The sequence below is a fragment of the Anser brachyrhynchus genome (assembly GCF_964034855.1).
Source record: "Anser brachyrhynchus genome assembly, chromosome: 4".
Taxonomy (NCBI): domain Eukaryota; kingdom Metazoa; phylum Chordata; class Aves; order Anseriformes; family Anatidae; genus Anser; species Anser brachyrhynchus.
The window spans coordinates 51,501,845-51,517,758 of record NC_137698.1 but is presented as its reverse complement, the minus strand read 5'-3'; the positions used below and the strand labels follow the sequence as shown (position 1 = coordinate 51,517,758).

Sequence of the window (15,914 nt, the reverse complement as noted above, 5' to 3'; positions counted from 1 at the left end):
CCATTAATTAAATTTTCCCGATCAACCTACAAATGTCTAAGAGGATTCCAGTTTCACACTTACCATTCTCTTTTCGTAACCTCGATATGAACTTCTTTGGTGGAATAACTCCAACTTTCTTCTTCTGAGTAGCAATACTGTGGAAAAGGTCTGCCAGGCAAGTCAAGAGATTTTCCTTCTTTTTCTGTTGGGCCTTGTATGATAACACGTTTTCCCGAAACGGCCGGCAAAAGTACAATGCCTGCAGCACGGAGTTACAGTAGCAGGTGTTCCCGAACTGCCATGTAAAAGTAAAAACAATCTTGATCTCTGCACATCAAAAAAAACTGATTACTACATTCAACTTCAACTAGTTGCTACTTCAACTTCTGGCTTCTGTGTCCCTGCCACATACCAGCCATTTCGCCATGCAGCTGCTGTAGGAATGTATTTCCACACCCTCATCTGACACTGGACAGAGAAAACCAACCAACCAAACAAACAAAAAACACTATGGTGTTCTAAATTAACTAGGATATAAAATTTCTTCCACTTGCAAGAAATACATTTTATTGTAGTAGATTCCCTTAAACTTGTTTCCATATATTAATACATTCTGGCTGGGCTACATCATGCTGCTTAGTAGCAAAATGACTAATATTTTCACTTGAAAGAATTACTATGTCTGTTTGATTTATATGGGAATAAACAAGTGATTAAACGGCTTTCTCACACATTCTCTCTTTAGTCAGATAAAAAAAGCTCCTCCTAAGAGAGTTCTTGATGCAGATCATGGTATCTAAGCCTGTACATACTTCCATCACTTCCTAGCAAAAATGAAAGAGACTGTCCCACGTGTTTTATAACTGAAATAGACTTTCAGCTTTATTAAGTGTAAGTGCTAACCACTGAAAACACTCATAGAACACTAAACTAGCTTCATACTCCCCCTGAGAAAATATCTTCAAAACATCTGAAACAATTTTGCAAACCCACTTTGCCTAAAATTGGAACATGAACAGCACTCTTTCAAAAGAAGGCAGTCCTGCCTTAGAGCAGGATTGGGGAAGGGAAAAAAAATAACAAATAAAAAGAAAGCAAAGTTCAAACAACATCAAAACCATCGTTCTCTATATGGTTAGTCTATTGAGAATAGTACTTACATTGACCAGTCCAAAGTAGTGTTCATTGATGGGAAACTGCTCTGGGCCAATGTCTTTTTCCAGAGCAGAGGCATTGGTGCCCTAAAGAAACAGGGAAGAATTAATGTAGAATATTAAGATTCTAAAATAAAGTCATGGACAGCATCAAGAAATGCATTTTTTCCTTCCACTTACAATTAGCCAAGCTGACCCTATCTTACTAATGGCCAAGCACGACAGTCACCAAAGCCAACAAAAATATTTGCCGTTCTAGGTAGTGGAGCTGGCCTGACCCGGACACTCTAGTGATGGCTGATTTGAAGTGAACAGGTCACCATACCAGTGGTTTCCCCCTCCCCCCTTATTTTTACTTTGTCCTCGAGCAGCTGGATCCCATTACCCTCTTGTCTCATAAAGATACTTGTTGATCTTAAGCAAATCCCTTAAAGTTATCTTGGATAAACCAGTTTTTAGATGTAAAGCAGGTTTTCTAAGCATTACTGAGACTCCTCTGAATCCCTTCTAATTTGTCAGCAACCTTTAACAAAACTTGCACTCCAGGACAGCACCCAGTTCTGGTAACAGCACCACAAATGTTAAAAATAAGCATCATTTATGTGCCATTTTGTTCCAGCTAACACTGAAGGGTGCATAAGCGTCGTTACACCTCCTGGTCACTATCTCGGTGTACCAAATTACGTTCGGCTGTATTGCCATTCCAACAGCAAAGCTGCTTTCACAGCTACGGGTCTGTAAGTACCATCACTAATTTTGTGTCTGTTACCTGGAGCTTTGCTGTATTAAAATGCCCATTTTTAACAAGTTTAGGTTACCAAGCAGGCCAGATTGCTGCCAATGCCAGTGTCATCACCCCTTTCCTTCTATAAACATACAGATCCCTGTAGGACCTCAGTAAAAATGCTGTATTTGGAGAAGCATTCCCTATGTACAATTATTCAAGTTCTATCAGTTAGCTAATTTTCAATCTGTCTGATAATTGCTTTACTGACATCATACAATTATTTCCTTACTGAACACGCTCTGCAGTGTGAAGCATTAATATATCATGCCTTTGTAATTTCTATCGCACAAGAACAGCACAGCTGGTTGACTTTCATAAAACCAAGTAAAGTGCCGCTGCAAAGATGCCAACGTGTAAAACATCATTATCATTTTGCTCTTTACCAGCTGCCTCCCATACCAGCTTTTTGATGGTTTTCTCTGGGGCTGAGATCAAATTATACTTACATAGGTCCCTTCTGACTCTTTTATGCATAAAAAATGCATACACAGCATTTTTTTCCTAGTGCTCTGAAATTTCCTGTGTTCCTAAGGTTTGTTCAATATAACATTGGATCAGAGAGCTAGCTCATAAATTAAAATTTTCAAAGTTACTGGTAAACAAATTCAGTAATTGAGGTGTTTCTTCCCCATCTTCTTCCCTATGTCTAATTTGTATTTCCTTACCATACCTACCATCAACACTGCTTAGCACTGCTCGCTATATTAGATTATTATTTCATGTCAACCCATCAAAAGAAGGCAAAGCTTGAGGAATATGCTGTATGTCCTTACTGGGCTCCACTAAGCCTCAGTGAGAAACTCAGAAAAAGGAAGAATCCACACAAAGCAACTGTTGGCTACTTTCAACTGTGATGACAGTGTGATAATTATGTAAGGTCTGCATGAAGATAATTTTTTTTGCTTGGAGAGACAGCCTTGCCAAAGATGCACAGATTCAGCAAGGCATCTGACTTCCTGAGAGGGAGGAAACTGGTAGACATTTGCCTATCTGATACTAACAGTGAAGCAAACAGATGCTGATACCCTCAAAATCTTGCCTGATACAAGAAAAATCTGAATACAGAATATTAATGCAACTTCTGAAGAAAACCATCGTCATATTAATACTCATTGTGGAAAATTCAAGTCAAAGCAAAGGCTTTCTTCAATTACATGTTTAGCATTCAAATTAACTGTCCTAAAATAAGAATAAAATGGATGCTTTTTTTCAGTTTTGCAGGAAGATTTTTCCACACTGAAAAAAAAAATAAACCTCTAGAAATTGTGGGGAATAATGCCTCTAAAAAGTAACTGCCTACTCTTTTATAAATTGCAGGTTAGTGTATGCTGTTAGACAAGCAGAATGCAACTGCTCTGCTAACTAGTTGCTCTTACTTTACCCATTTACTTTTCTTCAGAGCCAGGTTTCTTACTTCAGAGAATGCCAGATGGTTTGGACCAATCTTTTCTAGCATTTAATTCATCTTTTCCAACTGAAGTATACCAGAAACTATGCACCCAAGCCAGGTTTAAACTGCAAAAAATGTTATTAGAGATGTGTTAAATGTGATAGAGAACTCAGTCTAAACTGACCACATCAAATATAAAAAACATGTTAGCCTGTAGTGGTCAGTCTATAGCAATAATCAATCATAACTATTTAACGTGGCTTTTGAGCATGACTGTCTTTGTTCCCAGTCCCAGCAAGTCATCCTGGTCAATTCAGTTAGTGAATACCTGCTCAAATATTTTTAATGCAATCCATTCTCTATGGTTTTATAAAAAGTTGTGTACTTCAGGTAGGAGAAATATCCTCCCACTGCTGAATCTACAGTAATTTCATAAAAAATAGCAAGAGTGGCAGTGCAGCCATAGAGAGAGAGCCCGCATAAATATGCCAATGAACCAAGACCTGGGACTGTTAAATAAATTCATATCTTGGTATAGAGATAACAGAGAGGTATAACTGCTTCTTAAATAATACATGAATGAAGGGAATGCAAGAAAGTGACTGTGGTAGCCAGATCTTATGAGAATGAGAACTAGGTCAACATAGAAACTCCTACTACATGTTCTGTGGTGTTAGTGATCCTTGATTTCTCTGCAGCTTTGTCACGTAATTCAACAATCACCATTTAGACCTTATACAATGGTGAAGACGTACAGCTGGAGACATAGCCAAGCACGGGTCAGTCTGGGCTAAACCAAGATTTCTACCATAGCATCATTCCAAAAACATTCTGGCCATATGACCTATTTATTCTCCTCTTGTTATTTTGCTGTAGGCTTTCCTAGGGATAAGTCTGCCAGTTTTCATTTCAACTGAAATTTCTGATAATGATGCTAAGAGTTTAACTTGTGCTTTGCATCACATGAAGCAGATTAAGTAAAAAAACTCTCCCATTCCTTTGCACGTCAGCATGTATACAAAATAATAGTGCAGGAGGCAAAAACAAACAAACAAAAAACCACATCAGGTTAGATCATTAATCACATGTAGCAAAATAAGCTAAATACAATTATTCTATGGAGGATGAGAAATGGAGTAGGGCCAAAATGAAAGCTACTGTTTACCAGAAGACAGCAAATCACTTCGTATTGTGATAGAGCTATAAATACAGCACTAACTTTCTAGAAACGTTGTATGTGCTTAATTAAAAGAATGCTGTAAAGAAATTAGGAGGTTTCCTTCGTCACCTGTAGAAAAGCTATTAAATATGTATTCACCCAATAAACAGAAACATACGTGACCATCAAACAAGAAAATTCACATAAGAAATAACAGGAAATATCTCGTTCACAAGAAAATCTAAAAAATGTAAGAAAAGACACATAAACATTGAACGGTGAAAACAGATATTTAACAAATACATAAAGAACAAGAGGTCAATGAAAGAAGATGGCAAAAAGGGGCTTCAGATCATACACAGCTGTGAAGCAGATATTCTTTTCCTTGGTATTTGAGCAAAGTGCTAGAAACAGAGTTGTTTCCTAAAGGGAGAAGCTGAAGTCTCAAAACAAACTAAGGGTGATGTTGGGACTGGTAGAAAAGAAAATAGAATAAAAATAGAAATGGCTTCAGGGCCAGGCAGCCTGAGTTTCAGGATTTTGGAAGGCACAGCATATGGAAGGAAGGGAAAAGGAAGGGAAAGAAAGATGTGGAAGGCCTCTTGACCAACAAATGGCAAGGATGGATAACTGGAAAGAAGAAGCAACAGTAAAGAAAATCCAAACTTGGCTCCCAGAAGCAACACAAAAAGAGTAAAAGAAGAGTGAGAGAGATCACACCAGGCAGTATATATGTGAATAATTGGAAAAACCCACCGCCTTCCATATTCATAGATATTAAATGCCAAACCTGAAACATTTTTAATTATTATTTTTTTTTAAGTTTAAGTAGCACAAAATAGTTTAATTGAACCAGATTAGCTGTTGTTTTTTTTTCCCCTGAAGAAATGTTTAATTGTTCCTCCAGCACAGCTATTTTGAGTTTTTGTTGCCAAGAGATAAAAGAGGAAAGAGAGGGTTCTATGAAAAAGAGAGGGGATCATAGTAAATAATAAAAGGATATTGACTGACTTAAAAAACACTGTATGATCATATTTTTGAAAGAAACGTGTTCTAAAACAATGTACCTAAATAAATTGTCTTTGTGCATTTTTCCTTAGAGTTTTCAGTTCGTTAAGACAAATAATAAGAGCATGAAAGGAGGCATCAAATTCATTTTTTGCTGAATAAATTGAACCATCTCTAATCACAGATGCTTATATTGCATCTACCATAAATAACTTCAGCTCTTTCACTGTGTTGTTACCAAGAAACAGAAAAAAATTGAGACCCAAGATCCTAAATCACTTAAACATTTTGTGATTTAACATTTAAGTGATTTTAAGGCACTCAGTCTTATATACCTTAAAGAACAAGTATCGGATATGAGCTTCCAGTGAAGTGCTGTAAGTTCAATATTTAAATCCGTGATTTTTTTTAAATATTGACCTTTAAAGTTTCCATAATTAGGCAACATTTACCAAACTGCAACTCAGTATTCTCTCATGAGTCTGTCTCCATATCCAGATTATTTGTTCTTGGATTAGTGGCACTCGGGCTTTTCCTGGAATGAGTAGCAAAAACTTTTTTTTTTTTTTTGGCCATTTTCCTTCTTCAGAACACAAAACCTCAACATGGCCTCACAAGTGAAAAAGAGGCTGAGGTTTTCATACAGCCTATAATTTCTTCAACAGCAGTTTTGTCTGGGCCACCCAGATGACATATGTGGTGCCTCAGAGCATTTTAAAGGCAAGGCACCTTCTAGACTTCATCACAGCTGCACCAGCCTGTTTGATAACCTGGAGGACAAAAGACAGAGTATCTTCATTAAATCTCAATATAACATGAATTTTGAGGGTTGCAGGTATGTTGGATGGCAGGCTTAGAATTCAAAATGATTTTTCACACATTAAAGAAATGCTCTGAAAATGGTTGAAATTCAGCTAAGACAAGTACCAGATTCTGCACATAAGAGATGAATCACCTGAACAGAATGGGAAACAGCTAAACTAGTAGTTTTTGAAAACAAGCAAATAAACAAACAGCAGTGTCTGGAGACTATAGTGTACCATGTAAATGAAAAGCATCAACCACGTTGTGCTATTTAAAAAAAAAAAAAAAAATATGTAGACATAACTATGAAATTCTTACAGACAGGAGCCTTCAAAGTACTTGAATTAACTTTCCTGTTTAACTTGTCACTGGTAAGACTTCAGACATCACCTTGTGTCCAGATTTGGGTGCCAGGCTTCAACAAAGATAATTGGAGAGAGTCCGAAAAAAAAGGCAGTAAAAATGGAGAACTTAACCCTAGAGAAAACTGAACCTGTATAAAAGTGTTGAACAGGGTTGTGTTGCACAAGACAAAAAAGACTGAGGCAGGGCATAAGAACATTTTCAAGTACATAAAGTTTGTTAGAGAAATGAATTAGTCTGTTCTTGACCTCAAGGGGGGACAATATGAGAAGTAGGAAGCTCATATTATGGTATTGTAAATTCAAGTAAGACATTAAGAAATACTTTAGCCATAAGGGCATTGAAGCATTGCGATAGACTGCCCATAGAGGTGATGCAGTCACCATCGCTGGAAGTCTTCAGATGAGACAGACATAGGCCAGAAATAACTCAGGTATATCAGGTGGAATTTCAAAGGACAGTCAGGAACTTTATTGTCCCAGGACAGTTTGGGTGAGTTTATTATTAGGTCATTAATAGTGAAATAACCCCAGCATACAATATCCAGCAATGGCTGCCTTGAAACTATCAACAGCAGCCTTCTCTGCAAAGTCTGAGCATACTCAGTAACTTGAAGCCAAAGACTATATGCACAGAAAAACAAACAAACAAAACAAAAAATAACACTGTAAAACACACATTGTATTCACTAATTGCCCCAGAGAGCTCATCATCTTCTAAATAACTGGTATGAACAACACAAAGACCACTTTTGCCATGAAAGAAGTATGCATGCATGTAAGCCTCTGTCATTAGTCCAGGTTATACATTGCAAACAGGATATTAGGATATTTCCCACTTCACATATGCTCCTCTGTCTAATACAAAAAGTATCTTTCATGGACTTTTGTTTGCCCTTTGATGGAATGCACGCTTTCTGCTTGTCAGCCCAGTACCCATTTGTCAGCCATATTCTCAAGTTTTTCATTACTTCATGAAGATACTACAATAATTAGACTTCATGTTCCCTATATTTTTCATACTTTCATTTCTATGCTTTCTGTACGTCATACTGAAATTGTGCTCTCTTGAGATTATTTCTAAAATGGCATTGCTCGAACTGCCTGTAACTAATATTTTCAGATGTAAAAAACATTTTCCTTTATCAATCTTAATACATCTTCAGATAGTTGTTTTACCGTCTTGACAGTTATTATTCTGCCTTAATCTCAGTGAGAAGCAGCTTTAAAAGTCATGAAGAAATATATGCCATGAGTTGTCCAAATGAATAAATCCAGTTAAAAGCCACAGTGATCAATTCTGTAATCCAAGAACACTATTATTGTATGAAGCAGAATCTATTTTAAAGTATTGTCTTATTTTTTTGGTATCAAGCATTTTCCAGATCTTTGTCAGCAGTTTGATACCTCATTCTGCCAGTGCCCCATATTCAAACATATCCTGCAATGAATTTCTAAAAGCATGACATTAAAACAAACAAACAAACAACAACAACAAGCGGAGTTATTTCTATTTGTTTCCTGAATGTAAAGACTCTGGGGTTTTTATGTTTTTCTCTACAGCTCATTTCTAGGATAGTTAGAAACTTTTTTTATTTTTAAAAACGGAAGCTGAGAATTGCAGGTATTCACATAATCCTGGTGCTTGAACCTGAAGAAAAGCACCAACTGTTATGAAACTCATAAAGACTATGAGAAGAACTGGTGACATGAAAGCCCAATTAATAAAGAAGAAAACTGATGTGAGAAACTACAGCATTTTCTTTCAAAGGATGTCTATAAAACAGGAGCAACTGTATCTCAAATGATATTTTGAAGCAGCAGAGATCTGAGTGGGTTTAAAACGTACCATTCATCAAATTGACAGAGCACTCTGAAATGCAGATAAGATTATTTGAAATACTATTACAAAATTACAAAAGGGAAAATTAATATCTATTTTCAGCAGAACACTAACAGGCATTTAGGAGAAACATGGTCCATGGGGCTTGTTAGCCATCTCTGTAAAAATATGTCAGTACCTTATGAAATGGTTAGATGCTGTTCACTGCCTGTAACAGTAATGTTCCCCAGGCCACAGCTGCCACACGAGCTTAACTCAGAACTCCAGGCTGTATCAGAAGCTCATAAACAGAGAAGCATACTGCAGGGGATTTCGGTAAGCAGCAATCTTAAAATGACAGCATGCCTCTCTAGTTCTGAACCAGCATTCTGTACTTGAGTTTTCTGGGTTATCTCACAAAAACAATACCAAAGAGGATTACAACGTAATAGGGACTAAAACCACATCCCTAGTTTATGCCTGGAGCCTACAAGGGCTACATGGCACTGGGTATTGATATTCCTTCTAACAGGGTTTCTTCAATGTATCTTATGCTTCTTCACATCTGCTGCGCCTGTCCTACCTAAAAGCCGCTGGTTGCCTGCTGCAAGCCTCCTGCTGCGGCCAGCCTAGTGGGCAGTCCCAGTGGATGGACACTCCAAGTGTCTGCAAGGCAAGGGGAGCATCTCGGGAACTAGATCCCCATTTCCAGTGAGGGTGGCCACTGAGCCCACATGTGAGTGCCTCCAATTCCTTCAGGCAGGGAGCCTTCGTCCCACCTCCACCCCAGCAGAGCAAATTTTAGCTCTTTGGTCTTGTTAACCAAGTCAGTAACTCTATTGTAATTATAACTGGGGGGACAAAACTGGGGAAAGACAACAAAGTAATCTTGTTTAAGTCTGGAAGTTGTATGTTTGAATATACACTACAAATACCTGTGCCAAGTGGAAAGTATAAACCTGTTTTTCTTACTGGTTAGCTCCTACTGTGTCTGCCTCAACATATGAGAGCTGAGTATGTTCCAGTGGATATATAGTACTACATCTCCTTTGCAAGCAAGTTAAAAACTGTCCTTGGAAGTTAAAAACTTTCTTTTATTACACTTGTTTTGACCCTTCTTGCAAGACTGAATCTCTGCCATCTTCAGGAGACCAAAATTACAATCTGAGATACTAGACTTCAGGCAGTCAGTTAAATGGTAAATGCAACCTAATATGCTGCCTATTTCTTAGGCCACAGATTGTAAGTAGCTCAGTTCTTCAAGCACCATGCTATACTACAGGAACAAGATTAAGGAAATTAACATCTTTGTCTGGTAGACTTCAGCAGATGCCTTAAATCAAACTAACACTGCAAAAATATGGTTTTATACAAACAAAAGGTTTGCTTACATAACCCTGACCTTCCAAAATCCCATTCTTATGGGGGGTTGTTACACCTCCTCCTATAGTCCTTTGGATTGAAGTCCACCACTTCATCTAAGTGGGCTCATCTTCAGAGGAGCCATAGTGCAATGTTGCCAATACTTCCAACAGTTTATGTTTACCTTCAAGCCCCAAATTCCTGTAACTTCCTGAAAATCTCAGCTTTTCTATCCTAAAAGAACTTTATAACCCCATGGATTATGCAGAAAAGACTAAATGTGACCAGCATAACACAACATCTCTAAAAGCTAAGTGCGCAGAACCCAAGGAACACGCAACTTCAGAGCATCATTGCTGTTAAACCAACTTCACCCTCTGTCACAGTACCAGTGCCACGAGCCAGAATTGTCTTAACTATGAGCTCTTGTGTGCATTTTTTGCCTGAGACTCTAATTCTTCCTTTTGGTCTCCCCATTTCTCAGATGTCACTGTTGCGGGATATGGTGGCAGTGACAGCTGAGCAGCACACCATTAGAACAACCCCATCAGTTTCGCTCTGTCTGTTCAGGCTCTGCGAGAAGCTAAGTGTATCCAGGGGCACGCCTGAAGCCCGAGAGGGAAATCATGGAGTTCCTAGTACTTTATGCCAATGCTAAAGGCTTATGACCATCTAACGGTCTCCAGCTGCCCTTCATGCGGTGCTCTCTTACATGGTCTGCAGGGCGTCCCAGCCACCGTTCATCAGCAATAGAACTGGAGCCTGCCCCGGAAGGAAGGCGAGCGAGCTCAGGTTGTCTCCTCGGTACTGCGGTTTCCTAAACCTTTCTTTGCAGTATCGCTGGCCCACAGGACTGGAGGTTGTTAAGAACAATGAAAAATTGACATCGATACGGAAAGGGAGCGGGCTGACGATCTGCACTCCCTCCCCCAGACCACTGCTGCTGACCCCTCTGGGGCCGTGCCCGTCGCCTTACCCTAGAGGTAGGCTCCGTTCTCCAGGGCAGGCGAATGCTACGTGTGGCATCGCCAGCACAGGGCATGCTGGGGCACCACATGGAGGGAAGCTGGCAACTGCGTGGAGCTGCGCTTGAAGAACCTGGAAATAAGGGGGAAAAATACAGACTAAAACAACAAAACGTGCAGAAATTGGCCTATGTTCTGCTTGCACTGGTGAGCTTAGCGCTCACCCACGTCTTTGGAAAGTTTACTACTGTCTCACAGTGCTGGTAAACATTTGACTGACAAACTTTACGCTGTCCCGCCGCCAAAAAGTTTTGAAAATCTAAAACCAATCAGATGCTCCAAGGCTGTAGAGCCAGGACTAAAATCGGACAGAGGCACTGCGAGGGAGTTGTCCTGTCAACTCTTCCTGGGGGTGAAAGTGACAAAGTCTGAACAAAACAAACCAGACTATGAATGTTTCCATATTCCCTCCTGATTACCTGGGCCGATTTGGAGAAAGATAAGTGCCTCCTGCAGCACGAGAAAAGCCCTGATGTCAGCTCAAAAGCCAAGGCTTCCTAACTGGGCTTGATGCATCCGGACCCACAGCCTGCTATGGGGCACCTAACCATCCCCATTTTCTGCGTCCTCCTGGCCGCAGGAGACCACGGGGCGCCTGCCCGAGAGAATTAAAAGGGGTGACAGAGCTGTGGTGGGCTGGGAGCCGGACGGGGGGCTCCCCAGCAGCGTTATTAGGGCCGGAAGGGGAAGGGCAGGCTGCGGCTCCCTCTCCAACGCGTGCCGGGGGGGGCAGCCCCGCAGCGGCTCGGCACCTCCGGCCCTCCCGGGGCACGGTGCCCGGGACACGGCCGCGCTCGGGCCCCCCTCACCCCGGGCAGGTCCCGGGGCAGCCTGCCCGGCCCCCCCGCCACCGGGGGCAGGGATGCGATCGCCTCCCTCCTTCGGCCGGCGCCCCCCCTGGTTTGGGGGGGGGGGGGGACACACACCCCCTCGTCCGGCCGCAGCGGGGCCTGCCCCCCGCCCGCCGCACTCACCATATTACAGATGGAGGCGATGTTTCTGACAGTCATCGGGCTAAAGGTCGCAGCGATCCCGCACCGCCATCTTTACGAGGTGAAAACGGCCCCGCTCATGGTGGCAAGAGCGCGCGGAGGCAGAGGGGGCGGCGGCGGCGGCGGCTCCGGGAGAAAGGCGAGAGGAGGGGACGGACGGCCCGGGCACCCCGTGTGCCCCCGGGGGGGGAAGGACCTGCCTGCCCCCTGCCTGCCTGCCTGCCCCCTGCCTGCCTCCCCGGGCCGGCGGCTTCAGCAGCGCGGCGCCGGCAGCCGCATCCCCGCTCCTCCCGCCTCTGCCGCGCCTCTGCGCCGAGCTCGCCCTTCCTCCTCCTCCTCCTCCTCCTCCTCCTCCTCCTCCTCGCCCGGCGCTCCATCGCCCGCTGGGAGGGAGGGGAAGGGAAGGCTCAGTGGCAGGCAGCGGTGCGAGGGAGCGAAGGCAGAGTCGGGGCGGGACGGCACGGCCGTGGCAGTGACAGCACCGCGAGGCTCCGGGACCTGCTGTCCGCGCCCAGCCGGAGGGACGGGGGAGCCCAGGAGCCTGCAGACTCCGCAGCGGCACAGCTTGGTGCCTTCCTGCAGCCGGCAGGCCCCGGCACAGAAGCTGTGCAGGGACCGTGTCCGTACCGGGATGCGTGTCGCTGCTGAAGTGCTCAATGAGAGTTTACAGCTCACGGCATTTATACAACGCTGTTCATGTCTCGGTTCATCTCCACTCCAATAAGTAAAGGCCCATGCTGTTCTCCAAGCTATGTGTGTATTAAAAAGCATGAGCGTATTAAACCTACACTTGTGATAAGAGGTGAGAGGATGTTAGTTATCTAACTTGTGGCCACATGGCGAATTTGGAGAGGTGAGTATGGAGCTCACCTAAGACACTGCCTCCTTTTAGAATTCCTCTTTTCCCTGGAAATATTGATGTTTTTGGCAGAAACTTAAAGCCTGTACATTGTTCCTGCCCTGTGCTGAGGAAATCATTCAGAGCGCGAGCTGCTAACTTCTGTATAAGCACCTCTGCTCCTAACAGCCCCTGGCAGCATGGCACGCTTGTGCTTGGCTGCACTTTCCAATTCATCACTCCAGAACATCATAACATCATCCAGTTTTAGAGGATTCATAATAAAAGTAGGAAATGTGCCAGTTTAATGATTGTTTAGCACCATTTTTTTGCTCTTCAGCCACAGATCCAACCAGGAAAGAAGAAACTTTCTCACTTGCAATGGGGGTGAGTGCTTTGGTATTCTGCTGGTGTTGTCACTTTCAGGACTAGAAAGTTTATTTCTGTAGTTTTTTGAAGATAAAAAAGTGCTAAGTAAAGCAACAAATGCTAGTTGCAAACACTATAGGAACTGTATAAATAAAGAACAGTGAACAATTGTTTCCACTCTACAGCATTGCCCTCTCTCTTCATAACAAACAACCAACCCCCTGTTTCTTCGGAGTGTTAAACAAAGAGAGGGAAAACAAAGGGCTATTTATAACCTGGGAGCGCTTATATAATTTGTTGAAAGGTCAAAAAATGCCTTCTGCATTTACTTTTAGATCAGTCTTTGTCTCAACTGGTTATACACTTCAACTTTTTATTTTACTATATAAAATAAGTACCTACTGTAAATATCCTCTTTTGGCTAGCTGAGGCTTGGACTTTCCTAACACTTTCCATCTGAAGGTCTCAGACTACTCTGCAAACGTTCACTCAGACTTGTCAAATTACTGTGTGGCAAGTTAATATTAGCTTAATTTACAAAGAAAATAGGCAGCAAAAATTCAGTGATTTATCCAAATGTGGACAAATGAGGACAGATATTACAAACCCTTCAGAATACAGAGACCACAATTTTTAAGTTGATTTCAGCTGAGAAAAAGAAACTTCAGTGCCACTTGTTCTTATAGTATAGAATTTTTATTCTTTGAAAACACAAAAACATCTGGCATTCTCCTATTTTTCTGCAAGGTAAGACAGTCAATTATACATTGTATAAATATTAGGTCAGATCATTTTGACCTTATTTGGGCTACATAAGGCCATCAGCTTTTAGTATAGTTCAGCATTATCTTCAGTGGGAAAGAGCAGCTCTTGGGACTCTGTCAAAGTAACAGGAATTCATACAAGTAAGAACCACTTAAAAGTTAAACAATTGTGCTTTCCTATAGAAAAAGCAAAAAAAGAGAGAAGACAGCAGTAAATCTCATGACAATCCCTTCCTAATGTTACAAACAGAAATTTTCCATGAAGCTTGGCCCCCGTTGCAGAACAGATTGGGAACTTCAGTACAGTGCCAAATGCCAGCTTGCAGCCCATGGACTGAGGCTATGGTGCATGCTTCACAGCAGGTCAACAGAAGCCACTCTATTTACTTCTGAAGTTCTAATGATAAGAGCAGGTTGTAGTCCCACAAAAAAAACTGGGCTGTCCAAGGAAAATGTGTGTGTGTGAGGGCAAGGGGGTCTGGAGTGGCCCTTAGCCCAATAAAGCCCCAACTTTCTTCTTAAAGACTTTTAAGAAGCAGCTTTACAGCTGCTTCTATCAATTTCTTCAAATTATCTGAGTTTGTTTTTTTTTTTTTTTTAATTTAAAATATGGTAATCATTATCTATAGAATCTTAGCAAGTCATATTGTTACCTACCAAATATAAAGCATAGAAGATAGAAGTTTACATTAAATTCATCTGTGAATCTAGCCTACCTTTGCTAATATAAACATTATACCAGCTGGCAGAGAGGGAGTACTATCCCTTCCTTTTTCTCAAAAAGTCCTGTTTTACAGAAGAAAAAACGCATTTACAGCATCTGACTCCATTTTTTTTTTTTTTTGCCATTAAATATCAGATTCAAAGGTCCAAAGACATCAAAAGATAGATGCAAATATACCAGAAGCCTACTGAGTAGACAAAAGGAGCTAATAGTTCACAGTTCTACGGTCATAACCATTAAACAATTTAATTTACAAGCAGGCAGTTGAGGCCTTTACAGTCAGTCTGTTGCTCGATAATGGCCTAGAGGTGTGATTATCTCATAATATCTTACTCTTGCTTTTTTATTCTGCTAAAGTACATTTCAAAAAAATGGATTAGGAGCTTTGAACAGCAACAATAAGAGAACTTCTATATATTAGGCTACTGGTTTACTGATTTACCAAATATTAATCTTCCCTTACACATTACTCAATTTAAAATATTCCCCGTGTATTTCCATATGGTAGGTGCCTGTAGAATGGCCTCTTTATAAGGTACTTCAGCAAGTTCACCAGTGAACTTTACTGGCATTTTTCTTACCTATACAAAATGTGCTTTCAAGTTGGAAAAACACTGTTTGAGTCTTAATCATTAAGTGCTGCCTAGAAAAAGATGACCAAATCTTCTAGCCATGGAGGTAATTTACCAAACAAGAAAAGACTCACTGAGGAAAAATAACAGAAAACATTTCTAACAGAAATGCATTGTTATTTCTGCTTCTGGAAAGGAAATAACAAGTCTGGCTTGCCCTCCTCTTCTCCAAAGACTTTATTTATTATTTTTGTTCTATTCTACAGGCTCTAATTTTAACTAACATACACACTGAGAACAAACCACAAAGGATATTTTGACAGTAGACAGGCTGAAAGTGGCACTTAGTCTATTTTGAGCATGAATTTAAAATAGCCCTTTCATTTTATGTAAATTGTGGCATAAATTAACCAAATTACACTTCTATTAAATTGCATCCCACAGTTTTTGTTTTTGTTTTTCAGGCACAGTCTTATTGCATTGGACACATAGGTTAAAAAATAAAGAAATAAAAAATAAAGAAATAAAAAAAGCTGCTTCATCAGGTCCCAAATCTACCATGTGGATAGCTACTGACATCCATCAGCAAAGACCGATGATCACATCCCAGATTTTCCTTGGTTTTCCTTCATATCAGTGTGAATAGAAACAGTGAAATTGAAATGAAACATTTGTAATAATTGTGCCTTTTAAGGAGCTTGGTGTGATGTTTTTGAACAAATGAAATTCTGACAGCTTAGAAAAGTATCAAATATCAAAGTATCAATGACCTTGAGATTAAATTCATGCATCTCATAAAG

At 40.9% G+C, this 15,914-nt stretch overlaps 1 protein-coding gene across 5 annotated transcripts in view; it reads right to left on the bottom strand.

Moving 5' to 3' along the window:
- Window positions 1–11,968, bottom strand: part of USP46 (ubiquitin specific peptidase 46) — a 30,068-nt gene extending 18,100 nt beyond the window's left edge. For 3 of the 5 annotated variants that reach the window (XM_080589309.1, XM_080589310.1, XM_080589311.1), the window contains exons 1-3: window positions 11,830–11,968; window positions 1,143–1,223; window positions 64–277 (exon numbers count right to left, since the gene is read on the bottom strand). In XM_080589309.1, coding sequence (XP_080445435.1) covers window positions 64–277; window positions 1,143–1,223; window positions 11,830–11,865 — 331 coding nt within the window. In that variant the 5' untranslated portion in view covers window positions 11,866–11,968. Of the gene's footprint in view, window positions 1–63; window positions 278–1,142; window positions 1,224–10,806; window positions 10,929–11,829 lie in introns of all 5 variants that reach the window. The other 2 variants (XM_080589307.1, XM_080589308.1) reach the window with 1 other exon arrangement.
- Window positions 11,969–15,914: the final 3,946 nt, after the last annotated feature.